Raw genomic sequence first — 20,798 nt, forward strand, 5'->3', positions numbered from 1 at the left:
TTTTCTAAAATGTCCTCTGATGGCTGGCCTCCTTTCAACTCTCTCTGCAGCACCTGCTCCCTCCCCACCTGAGATCCCAGCAGAGTACTACATGGCATGAATACACCACAAAAGGACAATTGTCAGCCCTGCTTTCCAGAGCCACAGCTCTGTGGGTGATTCACGTGACTGGGATGATTATTTTCTATTAGGACTAAAACACAAAGCACAAATCAGCATCTCTCCCCCAAGATGTGGGAAGACAGCCGTCCTGCAGCTGCATGTGAGCTGGGGCTGCGGTCAGCGCCCGTCTGGTTTAATGGTGCCGACTTGGACACCTGCCCATGAAACAATCTGGACCCTAAAATAAAATAAACAGCAACTACTCAGGCAGAGCAGTACCTTCTCTAAATCAGAGAGTCTCCCAGGCACCTAGACTGTGTCTGGCCCATCTTGCACTCATAGCAACCCCTGTGAGCAGGGCCAGGTTATGGGCAAATGACCCATGCCATTCCACAGGCCCCCATGCATGAAAGCCCCATACCTGCTGTCGGCATCATGAATATTCATAATACTTTTTGAGCAGGGGCTCAAATTTTGATCTTGCACTGGGTCATGTCAATTACATAGCAGTTTCTGGCCTGGGAGGAGCAGACTCCCTGAGCTGTGGTGCTGTCTGTGTCCAGGCTGGGCGCCCCATGCCCTGGGCTGTCCATTCCTTTTTATCTGGGCCCTCAGGGCTCAGCGATCATGCCAGGAGGGCTCCATGCCATCCTCTTGTGGCCTCTTGGTATGAAGGTAGAATGACTTGCCCAAGATCATTCAGCCAACATAGCTAAGCCCAGAACAATTCTAACACTGTGGAGACAGTTCCATTTCTTGAGAAATAAGGTATTCTACAGCCATAGCTTTCAAAGAATCATTTAAGAACAGACTCAAAGGCCATCTCCTCCCAGATTTATTTGCATTCACTACAGTTTTCCGTAAGTCTTTTATAGGTGTCTGTGTAAAAAACACATTGTGTTTCCTAAGGGAATCTTGCTAAACAAGGAGTCATCCAGGTTCTCCCATTTCCAAGAGCCTATCATCTAAAACTAGATACCCTTGTTGCCCCCGGAAGCACTTTGAGGGAAAAAAATGTATCCCCTGTTGCCCAGCATCCTCGGCCCAGCTGCAGCTCCATGGCATGGCAAGGCACTCGAGTTCCCATCCCTGCCACTTAGCCACTAAGGGCATCTGACCCTCAATTCCTCATCTGTGAAATGAGAATAATTGTACCTTTTCCCTTACTGACTGTCACATGAGATAATGTGGGCATGGGGCTCACTTCTGGAAAGGCTCCATAAATGGCATCTGTTCACACTAATTTTGGTACTTAGCGAGTGTATGTTTCCCGAATAAATAAAAATGGAATACAAGGATGCACAGGATGTGCCACGATCATTTGGCAATTTACAAAAAGGTTTCAATGAAACTGCAATGGTAAAATAGTTTCTGAAGGGAGGTTCAGAGGTCAAGGGTGTGACCAGAGAGAGGGAAAGACAGAAGCCGGCATGCGGTGCACACATTGAACAGTATCACAAAGTCATTAGATTTAACTGAGGTGCGAGATTGCATGGCAGACCAAGATGTGTCCATGGGATGCTGTGGGCATTAGAAATGGCAAGGAGGTGGCTGTAAGTTGCAGTGACAGCCATGGAGACAGAGCAGATGTGCTCACTGGGCAACAGGGCTGGCTTGGGTGACTACAGAGCTGGTACCATGTGTCAGGTTTTGGGGTTTACAGATATTTTCTCTGTCATACATCTGAGAGTCAGTCTGTGGAGAACAATGAATCCCAACAAGGACTTGGGGCTTGCAATGCTGTGCTGGAGCCAGCTTGCATCAGCTCACAAGGATTGCGCAAATCTCCTCCCAACCCTGTGTTCAGTGACGTGAGGCTGGTAGCCTGAAATAGGCCATGGTGGGAGTATTTACACCATGAAAATTGGCAAATGCTATACATCAGGTCTTTTCCCTGCACCCTCTTTTCAGAGAACAGGTTGTTAAATATTTACCAGCACATCTCTGGCTCTGTGCCAAAAAAGATTTTTAAAAATTGAATGAATCTCTGTTTTCGAAAACTATTTCTGGCAGAGGGTGAACAAAAAAACCAAAGTCTAGGGGAGGGAAGAAGGCTAAAGATAGAAGTGGTAGGAGGCTCTGTGGTGACCTAAACAGGAACTGGTAAAACTTGAACCAGGAATGTGAAACGTCTAAAGTTAATGTTTATTTAAATTATAGCCATTCCTTTCTCAACAAACTGTTTCTACATTAACACACCAGCAAGGTTTAAACTAAAAAATTTAAATATTAGTATAAAATCCCATAGTTTCATTTAGTATGTATTACTAATGGTCTATAATTAGAGGGGGAAAAACAACAGTAGTCGAAACAGACCCAGTCATAAATGTGGACTCTTGCTTTTGTCTGTAGGCAAAACACTAATCAAATGACAGTGGCAACTGCCACAAGAAGGAATAACATACATTGATTAACGTGATCCTATTTCAAGGGATGCTAGTAAAGGCTAGCATTTGTTTGTAAAAGTAACTTTCATTACAGCAACATTCTGGATGTGTGTCTCCCTTCACCTTTGATACTGATGTATTCCAGGAAGGCTACCAAGGATGTATAAAAATATAGGTAGCATCTCTCGCAAGATTGAGCCAAAAATGTGCCCTCAAGAGGAAGTCACTACCAATTGGTCCATTTCCAACAATTACTTTTTATTTTATACCTTCTCACCACCTACATCATCTATCTCCATTACATTAATTCCTATAGTTTCCTGTTCTCCTTGGAATTTTTGCCAGGACATCTCCTTTATACATCAGTTCTTATCTAGATCCTAAGCAAATTTCTTTCCTCTGTGCTGGTATAAAGAAATCCTGATTTTTCCCTGACCTCTGCCAGTAGCTAGCTGTGCAATCCGGGACAAGCCAGTCTACTTCTATAAATCAAAGTGTTTCAGTTCTCCTGACTTCTCCACTGGCACCTAGGGCAGTCCTTTGCAGGCAGCAAGTGCTCAATAACTGGTTTGTCCAGTAAAAAACATAACCATACACTTCTTTTGGGAACGGGGAGTCCTTCAACTCAAAGAGAAGAACTGCTGTTTCACCCAACTAAATAGCCAAATACCGAAATCAAATATCAGACTTCCACGGTCTAGGAAAGGTCAAAATTGCATTTAGAAGTAAACTTCAGAGGCTGCAGGATAATTCGCAGCCTCTGGCAACGGACACAGGGAATCTGAGTGGTTTCTGCTTTGACCACTAATTCTGAGGATGTGAGAACCCTGCCTAACTGCACCGTGCCTCTAATTCCCTTTGGAACTCCTCCTCTGCAGGAAGAATAACACAAGGATAAAACCCCTGGATTGTAAAATGAGAATCCCTTGCAAGCAAATAAGGTCTTTATGAGTTTGAATTGGAAATATTAATCACATTCTATGTCAAATGCAAAACAATACATTACCTAAAACCAAAGGAACTTTAACTCTCATTGGCTGAAAGAAAATAAATCCTGTATCCTGTTTCACTTTCCATCCAATTAGAAGCTTAGAACTCTGGGAAAGGAAACAAGTTTCTGTCTCAATGAGGGTGATATGTGCTGCTTAATCACACAACTGTAAGCATAGGCAATTGTAACACACTGGTATTTCTGTATCTGAACAAGAAAAGGTACAGGAAAAATATTGTGTAAATGATTTAAATATGGTTTCTTGTAAGGATAACTTGGGTACTGCATAACAACATTGCCATCAACAAAAGGCTGCATATAAGATGGTGATCATGCAGGAAGCCAAGGTTAACTTATTATTATTAAGGAAAAGAAAACTTTTTTCTCCTTCCCCCCACCACCACTCCCTGGCCCCGCCACCACCCTGCAGAAGACAGAGTCTCGCTCTGCTGCCCAGGCTGGGTGCAGTGGCACGATCTTGGCTCACTGCAACCTTGCCTCCTGGGTTTAAGTGATTCTCCTGCCTCAAACTCCTGAGTAGCTGGGATTACAGGTGTGTACCACCATGCCCAGCTAATTTTTGTATTTTCAGTAGAGACGGGGTTTCACCATGTTGGTCAGGCTGGTCTCGAACTCCTAACCTTGTCATCCACTTGCCGTGGTCTCCCAAAGTGCTGGGATTACAGGTGTGAGCCACCATGCCCAGTCAAGGAAAACTTTTAAAAAATAAATTTAGTGTCACCTAAGTCTACAGTGGTGATAAAGTCTACAGTAGTGGACAGTAACGTTGCAGGCCTTACATTCACTCACCATCCACTCACTGACTCACCCAGAGCAACTTCCAGTCCTGTGTTACAAGCTCCCTTCATGGGAACCATTTTAAAAATCACTTACACCATATTTTTCCTGTGCCTTTTCTATGTTTAGATACATAACACCATTGTGCTTCAATTATCTGCAGTATTCAGAACAGTCACATGCTGTACAGGTTTGCAACCTAGGAGCAATAGCCTATACCACACAACCTAGGTGTTTAGTTAGCTGTGCTATGTGGGTTTGTGTAAGTGCACCGTATGATGCTTGCACAATGACGAAATTGCCCGACAATGGATCTCTCATGACGTATCTCCACTGTTAAGTAGCAGATGACTATTTTTTGTTTCTTTTGAGACAGGGTCTTACTCCATCACCCAGGTTGGAATGCAGTGGTGCAATCTCACCTCACTGCAACCTCTCCTTCTCAGGCTCCAGTGATTCTCAGCCTGCTGAGTAGCTGAGTCTACAGGTATGTGTCACCATCCTTGCCTATTTTTTGTATTTTTCTTTTAACAGAGATGGGTTTTCCACATGTTGGCCAGGCTGGTCTCAAACTCCTGGCCTCAAGTGAGTCCCATGTGGCCTCCTAAAGTGCTGGGATTAACAGGCGTAAGCCACCACACCCAGCTGAAAACTGATGCTTAATGTATGAAAAACTCTGTTTTTATGTATAAAGTATAGATATACATACAGTACAAAAAATACACACAGAATATCTGTGGTATTTAAATTCCAATGGGGGAAAAGGGAACTGTATTATTAGTAAATCTGGTACACCGCAAAATGAAGCCATGCTGGGATACGGTAAGACATGAATGTTGTCCATCCTGAGGGCCCAAAAGTTGAAACTTTCTGGAAAATATCACAATATCAGCTTCTAGAAGTTAATTGGGGAAAAGAAGATGAAAGGCACAGGACAGGGCTGGAAAGAACTGGAAGCTTATTATTTCACTATTTCTGGAAGCTTACACACAAAGTTAATCCTGAAAGAATTTCACAGAACATGTTTTCAATGGAAATCAGTTTCCTCTCCCATTGCATGGAAGCATGAGAGACCTGGTGCCATCACGTCTTCAGGTTCCCACAGTAGATGCCCTTCCTCCATCATAAGGGGTCCTCAATAGCCTAAGAGGCAGACCTACCCAAAGCAAGGAAGAACAGACATCCCTCAGATGGGAAGGCTACCTTGAGATACAGCCTGAGCCAGAACACAGCTTCAGACAAACCTGGTTCATCTCCCTGCAGGGAAAGATCACAGACTAGCTTGAGCTGAGAAATTCCATGCATGGGTGCCATGCCTACGCAACACAGAGATCCTCTTCCAGCTTGCCTTTCCTTTTGCTGCCTGCACTGCCTCTCTGTAAAATGGACCAACTGCCTGTGTCAACAGAGACATCTCAGCCCACAGGGACCCTTGGGGGCTATGTACATACACTATCCATCACCTATGCAGTCAGATCTTAGCAGAGAAGTCCTTTCAATATTCCTTTGAGAGCCACCTTGCCAGTGATTCCTTTAATGCTAATGTCCACCCATGCACTGTGATGTGTGGGAACAGTGGCATTATGGGTAGGGCACTAGGAGTTTCCACTTCAAATTCACAAAGACTTTAATTTACCTGTAAGATCCAGGGAATTGCGCTCGCGCTCGCTCTCGCGCTCTCTCGCTCTCTCTCTCTCTCTCTCTCTCTCTCTCTCTCTCTCTCTCTTCCTCCCTCCCTCCCTCCCTGGGGTGAGCCACCCCTTTCTGCCTTCTGTCAAATGGGAACCTAAATCTCACCTTTGTTACCTTGCGAGATTTTGTAAAAATCAAGAGAAACTGTGCTGCATCCATAACGCAATGATACTAGTTTCCAAAAACCATTGACGGAAACTATGAAGGTGTGAAATTACCTTTCTGTAAAGTACTGCTTCCATTTATTTTCCACTTTAAATATTGCAAGCACTTTTAATCAATGAGGCACCGGGAGCAGAGGCCAGCACATCTGCTAAACTTAAAAACTACTAAGGGAATCATTGCACAGATTTCCACTCACCTTTGCTCATGGTCAGGTGCCCCTGGTAATGACAGACACTAAACAGAGCCACACAGAGACATCTGCAGGGTAATTACTCACCAGCTGCTGTTCTAAGGGAGGGACTGCATCATGGTGGCCATATATTATGCCAGGATTGTACTGACTGAAAAGGACTGGATAAAATACCTTCTTCCCTGCAAATTGGAAAAGAAATACTCACTTAAAGTTACAGTTGCTTGACATTTGGCCCTCTGAAACACCCCAGTTATTTGCACCCACTTTTTTTTTTGAGAGGGGTCTCACTCTGTCACCCAGGCTGGAATACACAGCTGCAATCTCGGCTTACTGCAACCTCCACCTCCTGGGTTCAAGTGATTCTCCTGCCTCAGCCTCTTGAGTAGCTGCCATTACAGGTGCCTGACACCACACCCAGCTAATTTTTGTATTTTAGTAGAGAGGGGGTTTCACAATGTTGGTCAGGCTGGTCTCTAACTCCTGCCCTCAGGTGATCCACCTGACTCAACAAAGTGCTGGGATTACAGGTGTGAAACACCGCTCTCAGCCTGCACCCATCTTTCCTTTTCCCTTTATTCAGCTCTAAAATGGGTCTTAGAAGTATAGCATCAAGCAGACCAGACAGTCAGATCTGCAAATATTTCTGATCTCCTAGCACAAGAATCATATTTGAAATACTGACAGTCCATGACCTGGCACTGGATATCACCTGTGGGAGTGGGTATATAAGAGGGTCCTGGTGCCCCCACCCCCACCAAACACTAACCCTTTACTTGCTGGCTCATGTGGTAGTCTTAAATAACCATTTAAGACTTTGACTTTGGGCAGTTGGACTGGACTCAGAGTCTAGGGTGGTTGCTCTTTATTCAACAACTGGCATGGTTGTACCAGGGCTCATCAGTTGACTATCATCCTTGCTTATGAGTGGAGTATGTGAAAGTCATTTTTCTTCTGTGGGTTCTTTCTGTGAGGAGTTCTTCCACCCTAGGTAACTGCCTACAGGTACTCCTTTCTGTTTAGGGTTGGGCAGTTTTTCAGGTCCACATCCTCTCCACCACACTTTCTCTTGGAAATGTACACAAAAGCTGACCTCCCAGTTGCAGATGGAAGAGAGGTTATAAACATGAACTTTGGAAAAGAATCCCAGAATTATGGTGGCTGACAGGCCCATGATGTAACCCCAAAGGAGAAATCAAACCAGATGGTGACATGGTTTGGCTGTGTCCCCACCCAAATCTCATTTTGAATTGTAGCTCCCAGAATCCCCGAATGTCACAGGAGGGACTCGTGGGAAGTAACTGAAGCATGGGGGCACGTTTTCCCATGTTGTTCTCATGACAGTAAATAAGTCTCAAGAGATTTGATGGTTTTATAAACAGGAGTTCCCCTGAACATGTTCTCTTGCCTGCTGTCCTTTGTTTTGCTCCTCCTTCTCATTATGCCATGGTTGCGAGACCTCCCCAGCCATGTGGAACTGTGAGTCCATTAAACCTCTTTCCTTTATAAATGACCCAGTCTTGAGTATGTCTGTATTAGCAGTGTGAGAATGGACTAACACTGATGGTTTTCCTTTTCTTTGCCATTGGGGTAAACAGCCTGATTCAGAAGCAGGAGGTTGGAGTAACTGATCCATAAAGAGAATGACACATGGGCCCAGAGGGCTGAGTGCCACCTGAGCGTGACAAAGAGGGGATTCATACCTGGCTGTGTATTCAGCCTACACGTATTGAGAAATTCAGATGTGAAGTAGATGTCAACATCACAGAAAAAGAGAAGCACATTGCTTCCCTTCCAGAAGCGGGCTCCAACATCAAGTCCCTTTCCCCGAGAAAATTCTCCATTTAGCTGGATGAAGGTAAAGTTCCTGAAGTTGGCAGCTCTGAAAAAGCAAGACCAGGTACTGTCACTCACATGTCCACATGTTGGCAGCATACCCTAAAAAAAAAAATATGTGATCAGGGCCCATCCATGTCTTGACCCATTTCTTTTGTAACCTGAGGGCACTGGGACTCCCCAAGCAGTTAGAGAATGGCTCAGACTCACCGGAAACTCACTGGAATCAAAGGTACCAAGAACACTAGTGAAGTCTTAACACCAATTTCTTCCTTGTTTCTCTGGCAGTTAATCCCTGTTGCAAACAGTATTGTTTTGACTGTTAATGACTATTCTTTGTGATGGCGAAAACTGGAACTAGGGAAGACTAGACACAACCCCCGAGAATACTGATGTATCCTGAGCCAAGAAAATGAGGCCACTGAGCCAAGGAAGTAAGATCACATTGCAATGGCCCCACTTAGCGTCTTCTCATCTGTGTTCAAATCCAGGAGCTAGGCAAAATGTTCTTGATGTGTGTCTTTTCTCAGAGAGATTTAAATCCCAGATTCCTTCCCCATCCTCAGGTAAAGCAGCATAGCATGGCAGGTAAAGTGACCAACTTGGAGTTAGAAGAAGACGACTGAGTCCTGGCTCTCCTATAGAGAGCTCTGTGTTCTAGGCAAGCCCACGGATATTCCTGAACCTCAGGGGCCTCATTTGCCAAATAGGTATAATGACACCTTCCTTCACTATCCCACAGAATTATTAACTAGATAAACAATGCCAAGAGTATACAGTACTCTGTAGGCATCAGCTGTTGCAGTGATTAGCATGGGCAAGGGTTCCCAGGCCCAAGGTAGTGAAGCCAGAATGTTTCTTGTATTTCTTGTTCTTTCCCAGGGACAGAAGAACCTTCTGAAATGGGGCCTGTCTTGAGCTTGAGTTCCATGAATTCATTCCGTACCCAGTGGGACTGGTATTGTCTTCTACCAAATAAAACTAGAGAACCAACTTCAGTCCTCTTTCAGCCTAGCAAATCCCTTTTCCTGTCAATAACACCTTTCTTTTCCTCACAGCTTTCTCTCCTCTCACACTCCCCATCCTGCCTGTCACCTGGCTTATCCCCATTCCCCAACTTCTCTCTATTCTTTGTATTCAAAAGGTACAGAAACTCATTTCTAGTGCGTAAAGTTTGTACTCCAAGTACCTATCTTGGGTAAAGACCAACACAAATACAGTGTCATAAGCTTTTAAAATGCTAAGTTGTATTTGTAACTGGAATTGAATCAGTAAAACTAGTTCTGCTACTCCCTCCTTGACTCATCTTCTTCTTTTAGATCTGGGAGTGAGCTTGGTTTTTTATCTTGGGGATCAGTGGGCCCATCTTTGTCTGAATCTGATGCCAAACATGCTTTCCAGATTTAGATCAAGGTAGGAGGCCTCATGATGGGTACAGCACTGGTCTAGGAGGCTAGAAACCTGGATCCAGGGCTAGAACCATGCCTGGGGCCCCCTAGGTATTCAACAGATGTTTTTGAATGAGAGCATGAATACATGAATGATTCTAAACCTAACTGTGTCTCTGGTGGATTTGAGTCAAGTCACTCTACTGCTTTTGTCTCTGTTTCAAGGTAAAAATTCCAGGGGTTACAGCGCTCGAAGTCCCCTTTACATGCTAAGATGCTATTTTTCCTTGGTAAATAAAATTATTCTATATATGTAAATTATATATGCTTGTATATAATGCACTTTTTCTTTTAGAGATAGGGTCTTGCTCTGTCACCCAGGCTGAAGTACAGTGGCAATGATCATAGCCTACTGCAGCCTCAAACTCCTGGGCTCAAGCGATCCTCCTCTCTCACTTTTCCAAGTAGCTAGGACTATAGGTGCATGCCACCATGTTCATTTAATTCTTAAAAATTTTTAATAGAGACAGAGTCTCGCTTTGTTGCCTAACTCTTGGCTTCAAGATGTCCTCCCACCTCGGCCTCCCAAAGTGCTAGGATTGCAGGGATGAGACACCACACCTGGCCAAGGCTCTATTTTTCTATGATCCTGCATTCACTTTAGCATCAATCTACATTTGTAGGGATGCTCGTCCTTTTTCAGGACTCAAGATAGAGTTCTGTCTTGAGTCTTTTCTCTGGGTGGGTGCCCCCAGTGTCCATTTTCTGTGTGTTGCATTGAATTTAATGTTTCAAAACTTTTTCAGTATTAGGTTTGATGCCAGTCAAGGACAGTGCTATCCTCCTGTCTCCAAAGACATTCAGATGGTCTGAGGTCTTTGCAAGCACCTTCATATCTCAGGTGTCTGCAGCCCCAGTTCCTGTAAATCAGCTCAACACATTTCTGTCTTCCCTGTTTGGTCAGTTTCCAGTAAAGTTTTACCCACAGGAGATGCCTTGATTTTTACATGTTCATCTACAGGCATCTCATCCTGTAGTCCATCTTGCTTTAACTTTCTGTGTATTTAATACACACAGCCAGTAGCCAGTTGCTTTCTTCATTGTTTCAAGGTCTGTATTTTTGGGATCTCTCCCTCCCCATTATACAGGGATATCTGTGGACTTTCAAAGTACAAATGCAATGTATGAGCGAGTCCTTCCTCACTCAGATTGCACCTGACTCATAATTCTGGTACCTGCTCCAGGAGGGGTTCCAGGATCTACTCTAGTAGAGTACCACTATAAAAACTCCTGAACAAGGGCAAGTGACTTTTGCCAAGGGAAGAAGAATAAAGGCTCTTAATAGACTGCATTAAATGAGCTGCAACACCAAGAACCTCCTTCTTGAACAGCCTATAGTCCATTTGCATAGATAGGTCAAATATTTACAAAAGTTAAATCATGTTGAGTAGTTAAATGCCAGGGTCCATCCCACAGACCCCAGCTGCATAACAGATGAATAAATGCACTCAGACACAAATTTCCAGTGAATGAATGGACTAGGGGCTAGTGAGCCATTCACACAGAGAGATTGCAGCTACACGACCCTGAATAATTGGCCCTCTCTGCATTTATTCAGTATAGATTTAATAACAAAGCTTTAAGTTAAGACATTTATGGAGAAATATTAAAGGCCAGGTTCTGAGCCTAAAGCAAACACCATTGGAGAGTAATCTCGCTGGTCGACCTCCCCCAAACAGGGCCATCTCACTCAAAGGTTAATTTTAAGACCCCATGAGTAAACACATTATTCAGATAAACTCATCCACATATTCTAGCTATTTGCTTTTCTTATTACCTAAATGTAAAGGGGATTTAGGCTGCCTTCAGTCAAAACTTCTACTGAAACTATGCAAAAACCTCTCACCCTTCCAACAAGTTTGTGATTATTACTTAATGCTATCTCTAGTATTTTTCTTTAATGTTTTTGCCACCATCCTGAGAAAATCCCCACAGTTAAATAAGAATACATGATGGTGTTAGAAACTGAGGTAACGGCATGAAAGAAATGACGAATCTACAGATGACTGATTGACTGGCAAGTGAACAGTAGAGAGACAGTGCTACAAATTCAGAGGGGAGAGTGGTAATTTGGTGGTGTGCATGCTTACCCAAAGCACAGGTTAATCTAGTTTATTCTGTACACAAATCCCCTAACCCTGGCATAAGCTCTTGCTAATAAATGCTGTTCTCTCCTCTGCTGAAGCAAAGGACTGGGGATGGGCTGGGCTTCCTGTTGGTCACAGTCATAGGAAGAATCCACGGTACCTAGTGTTTGAGATGACCTTAATTTGGAAGAACTTTTTTTAAGTCTTAAAATATAAACTCCTATGCTTCTATTGATGTGTTGCTTCTAGAGAAAGAAAATTCAGGAAATGGATGCTGGGGAATGCTTTATATGGCCTAATGCAAAAGGCTGTTTCCTTTCTCTTCATGCAACCTTTCTGCAAGGATAAGACAACGCATGTTATATCCATGGCACTACCCAATCTGAATATGCATTTCAAATTCACAGGCTACACAGAAAGCCCTGGGAAGTGGTACCCAGCTCTGTCCATGCACTGTTTCCATGTGGACAACACTGGGGCCAGTGCACAGACACACAGCACCAGAAACCTCTGCTTGCCTGTTCTACCTGCCCCACACAGGGCTCTGCCCTGATCTAGCTTTGCATGGCACTTTCATCCACACTAATCAACACTGGTCAGAAGGCAATATATGTCATTATTGCTGGCCTGGCAGTATGGGTCCATGTTAGCGCTGCTCTAAAGCCCTGACAACTCACCAGGCCCTATGAGAGAGCTTAGTATGAGTGTACACAGAAGGCAGGGTGAGGACAGAGACACTGCTGACTTGGGAAGCATCATCAGCCGGTTATGAACACTGGAGGAGCCCAGAGTGCTAACTCTGTCATCCATCTGTGGTTCCCAGGGTGGCTGCCAGGCCATTATGCTCAGCTAGGGGTCCGTCTGAGGATGAATAATGGTACATTTTCCCTCCTGATTCCTCAACCCAAGGCTCTCTTCCAACAAACCAGTTATCTGAAAGAACCCCTCCATCTCCTTTCTTGCCATCAGGAAGAGCCTCTGATAATTAACAAGCACCCTCTGCCAAGAAAGAGAACTGAGCTAGAAAAAAACAAGAAAAAAAAAAATCAAGACAACTTCCTGTCTTTTCCAAAACAAAGAAATTAATACATTGCCAAACCTTCTGGCCTAGAGGTGGGGCAGCCTCCTCATCTGAAACTTATCAGTACTGGCCATGCAGTTTCCAGAACAGGAAAAGGCAAGATGAGGAAGAATTGGCTTCTTCAAGATAATCAGGCCCTTATCAATGCCCTGTATCTTCATTTTTAAACAGTGCTCATTGGCCAGGAACTCCATTACTAGACTAGAGTGTACCCTGCTCAACAGTGAATTAAAAGGCATTAGAGCCATTTAAACACAATGACATATTTCAACTCAAATCACTGAGGTGCCCAAGGTAGTGTTATAGTGTGATTTGGGAAGGTACACAGCATGGCCACTGGCTACAATATCCAAATGCAGACTATGGTGGTGCCCAGCCAGATATGCTGCTTGATTATCTCTCCTGCTTCCCCACCACCCACTTCTCCAGTGACCAGCCAGTAGATGTTTACAATTGTGAAAGAAAAACAGAATCTCAGGGCACCAAACTCACCATGCCAAAAAGAAAATTAAGCTTAGGAACTAAGTTACTGTTCTCCTGGCCAGGTGCAGTGGCTCATGCCCATAATTCTAGCACTTTGGGAGGCTGAGATGGGCAGATCACTAGAGGTCGGGAGTTCAAGACTGGCCTTACCAACATGGTGAAACCCTATCTCTACTAAAAGTAGAAAATTAGCCAGTCATGGTGGTGGGTGCCTGTAATCCCAGCTACTCGGGAGGCTGAGGCAGGAGAATTGGTTGACTCTGGGAGGTGGTGGTTGCTGTGAGCCGAGATTGTGCCATTGCACTCCAACCTGGGCAACAGAGCCGAATTCCGTCTCAAACAAACAAAAAACTATTTTCCTGCAGTTCACTAACAGCAGCTGTAACTTCACAACCCTGTGACAGTCTCATTTTCCTGACTCCCCTTTACATACTCATTTTATCATATGTAAAATGTAGATTTACTGAGAACGAGGCAATGCAGAATGGATTTTGTCCTCTGTTCCTTCTTTTCACACGTAAAACATAGATTTACTGAGGCTAATCAGAGCCTCACAAGATTACAAGCATCCACCTCAATGCCTACTGTAGGTCCCTTTGTTCCTCCTCCTCCTTGCTCTTTCCCCTTTAAATACCCAGCTGCACAAAATCCCCTTCGGAGAAAGGAGAGATGGCAGATGCTCCTGTGGTTTGTGATTTCCCCAGGCACATCGTCAACCTTGACTAAATAAACCTCAGATCAACTGAGCCTTTCCTCAGGCTCTTTTTGGTTTATATAATAGACATGTCACCAAGGTGCGGACATGGCTAGGGCTTCCTATCTGCTCACCGTTCTCTTCCCCGAATGCTCTTTCTGCAACAACTCTTGCGAACATCACTCAGTCTTCAAGGCCCATGTCAAGCATCATTGCCCCTCCTGTGCCTTACAGCAAAGCGGAAGTGCACACTCTAAGCTCCCAGCATTTGACCCAGTCCTGCCTCTTTCTGTGTCCTGGTGCCTTCATGTGCCTTTTCTTGCACAGATCTGTATGAGCTGCTCTAGAAGCTTCCACACCCTTCAAGGACAGCAATTGCCTTACTTTCTTTTATTCTGCCTTCAGAGATTATCCAGCACTATGCAATAATTGGCACATATAGGGTGACTGATATTCACTGGACGAATCAAGAGCTGAACAAATGGAAAACACAGGAACATGTCAGATCTGTCCTGAGGGGGGTGCTGCCTGAAGCCTTCTTGCCAAAGAAAGCTCAACCCACTCAGAGGTGCACCAGAAAAACCCCTCCCTTGTGTATATACCAACACCAGAAAGAGGCTGTGACCAAAGGATTCTGAAGGACAGGCACAAACCTAAGCTTTTAAGAAGATGAAAAATTTGTAAATAACAGAAAACAAGAGATGACAAAAACACAATGCAATGTGGTTCAATACATTGAAGTTACTCATACAAAGAAACATGTTTAGTATTGTCCTAAAGTAATGAGCATTTGTCATGGTAGGATGGGGGCACCACATTTTATATTGTATAATTTCCTGTTATGAAGAGAGCGTGTACTTCCACTAAGATCTCATGATTTGTTCATAATTATTTTCTTTTCTTGAATTGTATTATCAACTGACAAAACTCTTCCATTTCCCACTCAATTCCTGTTTTTATATAATAAATCCGGTGCATGGGGATTCCTCTAAGTTACACAAAGTCATTTTTCTAGAGGTTATAATGACCTGAGAAAGCTACTCTTTCTATCAGAGATTTAATTTCCCTAATTGACTTGCATTTCCCAGAATTGCTGGATTAAAAATGATAGCTCTTGCTGTCTAATATGATTTACTCTAAATAGACTTTTCCCCACAATTGCAAGGAAATTCTCTTAATCTAACACTTCTCACAATAGTCTTTCATTTAAAAAAATCTTTAAAAATTTACATAGAAAGTAACTATTATATCCAATACATGATTTTAAATCTCACAGCTCTAAATATTGAAATCACTTATGAGTTCTACTTATTGAAAATATTTGAATACAGTGAAGAATTTAAGCTCAACATGGTATCATCCAATTTTTCATAGTAGGCTATTTAAATAATTTAGAATCTTCCAGATTCTGAGTTTCTATAAGACTGTTTAGCAAGTTTCTTTAGGAATTTCATTTTTGTCTTTCCATGGGTTCTAAAACTTCATGTGAGCATGAGGCACAGTCCATTAAGAGCAAATGAATGTTTCTGAACCTCAGAATGGTCACAATGCAGGCATCAGCTAATCAGAGTGCACCATCTTTCAGGCTTCATGCTCAGATTGTCTTTTCTTTCTCACTGAATATGCATAATTTTGTTTGCTTATGTTTTAAATGGAGAAATCAAAGCCCGCTTTAGCAGGTACAAAACACATTTGCTGATGCACAGAAAAATGATGAGATTCAAAGACCTGACCTGAGGACTCCAGCATGGAGTTTCCTTAGAAAAATAGGGGGTGGCAATCAGAACACGATGTGAAACCCTCACGCACCTTTGCCACAGGGAAATGAGAGTCATTGTGCACAGGGCAAGTGAGGAAGGGTAGCTTCCTTCCTAATCAGTGAATATCCCCATGCCCCAGGTGAGGAAAGCAGTCTCATGGTAGGTGTAGGACAACACACATCAAGAACCTGGCCAGAGGCTGAAGGCTGCTACCCCAGGAGGACACAATCCTTGCTCTCTCTCCTCAGAATCCCCTGCAGGCAGCTGCCATCCTCAGACTTACCTCTTACATGTGCTGTTTCTCCTTGCTCCATCAAGTCTGGATGGGTAACTCCTAGCTCCTGCCTTGCCCTGCCCCCTGAGGCACGCATTCCTCCCTTTCCCACACAATGCCCACATATATACCAGCATCGGAATCTGTATTAGTCTCTTTTCATGCTGCTGATAAAGACATACCCAAGACTGGGTAATTTCTAAAGGAAAGACATTTAATTGCCTCACAGTTCCATGTGACTGGGGGGGCCTCACAATCATGGTGAAGGCAGAGGAGGAGCAGAATCATGTCTTACATGGTGGCAGGTGAGACAGAATAAGAACCAAGCAAAATAGGTTTCCCCTTGTAAAACCATCAGATCTTGTCAGACTTATTCACTACCATGAGAACAGTATGGGGGAAAATGCCCCCATGATTCAATTCTTTCCCACTAGGTTCCTCCCAAAACATGTGGGAATTATAGGAGCCACAATGCAAGATGAGACTTGGGTGGGAACATAGCCAAAGCATATCAGAGACTCCTCAAAAAGCCTGGAGTAAGCTGCCCTACATATAGGGCCTGGCACATTGTGGGTACTGCACTTTTACATCATTAAGTACAATGCTTCCTTTACACCTTAAATAAGCTACTGTACATTCAATTTGGTCCACAGAGGAAAAGTATGCCTGGCTCTGCAGAGGACACATAAGGCATGTAGATACCGATTAACGCAAAACGCCCTTTTAGCATAAGACACGATGTGTATGTGTGTGTGTGTGTGTGTGTGTGTGTGTGTGTGTGTGTGTGTGCATGCATTTGTATATGTATACTTTTTGTTGGGTTAAAATTCACATAACAGAAAATTAAAGTGTATAACTCAATGTCATTTAGTACACTCATAATGTTGTAAATCATCACCGCTTTCTAGTTACAAAATGTTTTCATCACCCCAAAAGGAAATCATAAAGAAAATTTCCTGTAAGTGGGATTACACATCATTAACCTTTGTTGTTTATTTCCTTTAGAGAATAGAGCCTCACTCTGTCATCTGGGCTGGAATACAGTGATGCAATCTTGGCTCACTGCAACCTCCACCTCTCGGTTTCAAGCGATTCTCCCACCTCAGCCTCCCAAGTAACTAGGATTACAGGTGTGTACCACCACGCCTGGCTAATTCTTGTATTTTTACTAAAGATGGGGTTTCTTCATGTTGGCCAGGCTGGTCTTGAACTCCTAACCTCAGATGATCTGCCCATCTTGGCTTCCTAAAGTGCTGAGATTACAAGTGTGAGCCACTGCACCTGGCCATTATTGACCTTTTACATCTGGCTTCTTTCATTTAGCACAATGTTTTTGAGGTTCATCAACAAAGTGGCATATATCAGTCCTTCACACTCTTTATGGCTGGATAATATTCCATTGTATGGCTATGTCATATTTTGCTTTTTATTCATCCACTGATGGATATCTGTTTCTACCTTTTGGATATTGTGAATAATGCAGCTATGAACATTCATGTACAATCATTCGTTTGAATACTTATTTTCTATTCTTTTGGATATATACCTGAGATCAGAACTGCTGGGTCAGATAATGAGACTATGTTTAACCACATAAAGAACTGCAACACTGTTTTCCATAGCGGCTGCACCATTTTTAATTCCTAAGAGTAATAAGAGTTCCAGTTTCTCTGCCTTCTCAGAGGCAGCTGTGATTGACTTGTGGATTATAGCCATCCTGGTGGGTGTGGCTTGCACTGTAGGTTTGGTTTGCATTTCTCTAATGACTAATGATGCTGACTGTCTTGTCCTGTGTCCATTCAAGTCTTTTGTTCATTTTTAAATTCAGTTGTCTTTTTACTGTTAAATTATCTCTCTAGATATTGAATATAGACCCTTATAAGATTATGATTTGCAAATATTTTATCCCATTATATAAGCTGTCTTTTCACTTTTATGGTAGCAGCAAACTTTAATAAAGTTCAATTTATCTGCTTGTTTTCTAGTTTCCAGGGTTTAAAAGTCACATCTAAGAAATAACTGCCTAATCCAAGGTTATGAAGACTTACACCTACGTTTTCTTCTAAACTTTGGTAATTGTAGCTCTTACGTTTAGGTCTTTGATCCATTTTGACTCCAAGTTTTATATGTATGATGGATGTATACCTACTAACTACAGAACGCAACATTCATTCTCTGCACATGAATATCCAGTTGTCCCAGAACGATTCTGAATGATTCCTTCCTCATAGGATTGTCTGGCACCCTTGTTGAAAATCAAATGACCATAAATGTATAGGTTTATTACTCAACTCTCCCTTTCCATTCATTGATCTATATGTATATTTTTATACCAGTAGCAAAGTCTTAACTACTGTAATTTTAGAGTCAATTTTAAAATTGAGAGTATAAGTCCTCCAATTTTGTTTTCTTTCTCAAGACTTTTCTGGCATTTTGAGTCCATGCATTTCCATGTGAGTTTCAGGATTAGCTTGTCCATTTCTACAAAGTCAGCTTGGATTTTAATAGGGATTGTACTAAAACTGTAGACCAACTGAATGAGTATTGTCATCTGAAGATTATTAATGAACATGGTATGTCTTTCCATTTATTTAGGCCTTCTTTAATTCCTTTCAAAGTTGTGTTGTAGTTTTCAGCATATAATTCTTACACTTTTTTGTTACGTTTATTCCTACAGTTTTAAATCCTTTGTATATTACTGAGAGTTATTTTCTTAATTTCACTTTCATATTGTTTACTGCTCATGTATAGAAATGTAATTAACCTTTGCATATTGATCTTGTACCTCACAACTTTACTGAATTTGTTATGAGCTCTAATAGCTTTTTTTTTTTAATTCCTTATAATTTTCTATATAGAAGATTATGTCATCTGTGAATAGAGTTTACTTTTTCCTTTCCAATTTGGATGCCTGCTATTTCACTTTTTTAAATCCAATTGTCCTGGCTAGAATACCCAGTAAAACCATGAATAGTAGTGAAGGCAGACACCTTTGTCTTGTTCTTGATCTTATGGGGACAGCATTCAGTATTTCACTTTAATTAAGTATGATGCTTTTCATAATGGTCTTTTGTATGTGTCCTTTATCAGGTTAAAGAAGCTGTCTTCTATTGCTAGTTTGAGGATTTTTATTGTAAAACAATGTTGGATTTTTAAGGAAAGTTTTCCTATGCATATTGAGATAGTCATGTGATTTTTGTCCTTGAGTCTATTAACATGGCATATTTCATTGATTTCTGTATGTTGAGCCAACTGTGAATTCCTGGAAAAAAAATCACACTTGTTCATAGCATTTAATTTCTTTTCATTTTGTTTGATTCAGTTTGGTAGTATTTGAGATTTTTGCATTTATATTCATAGGGATTCTGGTCTATACTTTTCTTTCCTTGTTCTGCCTTTGTCTGGTTAGGTTATCAGAGTAATGCTGGCCTTAAAGAATAAGTTGGGAACTGCTCTCTCTTCTACCTTTTTTGGAAGAGTTTGTGACACACTAGTGTTAATTCTTTAAACAGTTGGTAGAAATCAGCAGTGAAGTCTGGGCTTTCTCTGTGAGAATCTTTTTTTTTTTTTTTAATCAATCTATTTGCTTGTTTTTAGTCAGATTTTCTGTTCCCTCTCCATTCCTCTATGCTGCTATTGTATTAATATTACATCTTTATGCACTATGTACCCATCAACACAGATTTATAATTCTTTTATGCAGCTGTCTTTTAAATCAGCAGAAAAAAGTCACAAAAATACATTTTATATTTGCTTATGCAGTTACTTCACTGGCAGTCTTTATGTCTTCATGTGGATTTGAGCTAGTGTCTACTGTCCTTTCATTTCTGCCCGAAGGACTCCTCTTACTATTTCATACAGGGCATGTTTACTAGTGACGAAGTCTCTCTGTTTATCTAGAAATGTCATAATTTTGCCTTCATTTGTAAATATGTTTTACTGGCAATATAATTATTAGTTGAAGCCTTTTTTTGACCTTGGATATGTTATCCCACTTTCTGGTCGCCATTGTTTCTGATGAGAATTCAGCTATTAATCTTGTAAAGGATCCATCATACCAGATGAGTTTCTTCTCTTGCCACTTTCAAGATTCTTTCTCAGTCTTTGAATTTCAAAATGTGATTATGATACATTTAGTGTGGATTTCTTTGAATTTATCCTATTTGGGATTATGTTGATTAATGTTTTTCATCAAATTTGAGAAATTATTGGCCATTATTTCTTCAAATATTTTTATGCCCCCCTCTCCATCTCCTACTCGACTCCTATTATTCATGTATGCTTGATGGTATCCCACAAATCTCAGGTTTGTTCATTTTCTTCATTCTTTCTTGTGCTTCTGAGGCTTAATCATCACAGTTGCTTAAAGTTCAGCGATTCTTTCTTCTGCTTCTTCAAACCTGCTGTTAAGCCTCCTGTCTCTTATTAATTTTTCATTTTTGTTACTGTACTTTTCAACTCTAGGATTTCTATTTGGTTCTTTGAAATAGTTTCTTCCTGTTTGTTGACATTCTCTATTTGGTGTGACATGGTTGTCATATACTTCAGTTTTTTAAATGTGGTTCCTTTTACTTTTTTGAACATAATACAACTGATATAAAGTTTTCAATTATTAAGTCAAACATCTGAGTTTCCTCAAAGGCAATTTCTAATGACTGATTTTTTTTTCTTGTGCATGAGCCTTAATTTGTTTCTTCACATGCCTCATAATTTTTGCTAAAAATCGAACATTTTAAAAAAGGCATTATGGCAATGCTAGAAATTAGAATCTCCTCCTTCCCACAGGTTTGTTGTTTGGTTAGTGACTTTT

The 20,798-nt window shown here is 41.8% G+C and overlaps 1 protein-coding gene across 11 annotated transcripts in view; it reads right to left on the bottom strand.

Annotated features, from left to right (window-relative positions):
• CSGALNACT1 (chondroitin sulfate N-acetylgalactosaminyltransferase 1) overlaps nucleotides 1–20,798 on the bottom strand; it is a 379,255-nt gene that overhangs the window by 17,472 nt on the left and 340,985 nt on the right. For all 11 annotated transcript variants that reach the window (XR_012513249.1, XM_074384017.1, XM_074384016.1 and 8 more), the window contains 2 exons: nucleotides 8,029–8,207; nucleotides 6,413–6,507 (listed from right to left, as the gene is read on the bottom strand). Coding sequence is in view for 10 of the 11 variants with exons in the window: in XM_074384017.1 (XP_074240118.1) it covers nucleotides 6,413–6,507; nucleotides 8,029–8,207 (274 nt within the window). In the remaining variant the exon portion in view is untranslated. The remainder of the gene's footprint in view (nucleotides 1–6,412; nucleotides 6,508–8,028; nucleotides 8,208–20,798) is intronic.

The sequence above is a fragment of the Saimiri boliviensis genome, chromosome 13 (assembly GCF_048565385.1).
Source record: "Saimiri boliviensis isolate mSaiBol1 chromosome 13, mSaiBol1.pri, whole genome shotgun sequence".
NCBI lineage: Eukaryota > Metazoa > Chordata > Mammalia > Primates > Cebidae > Saimiri > Saimiri boliviensis.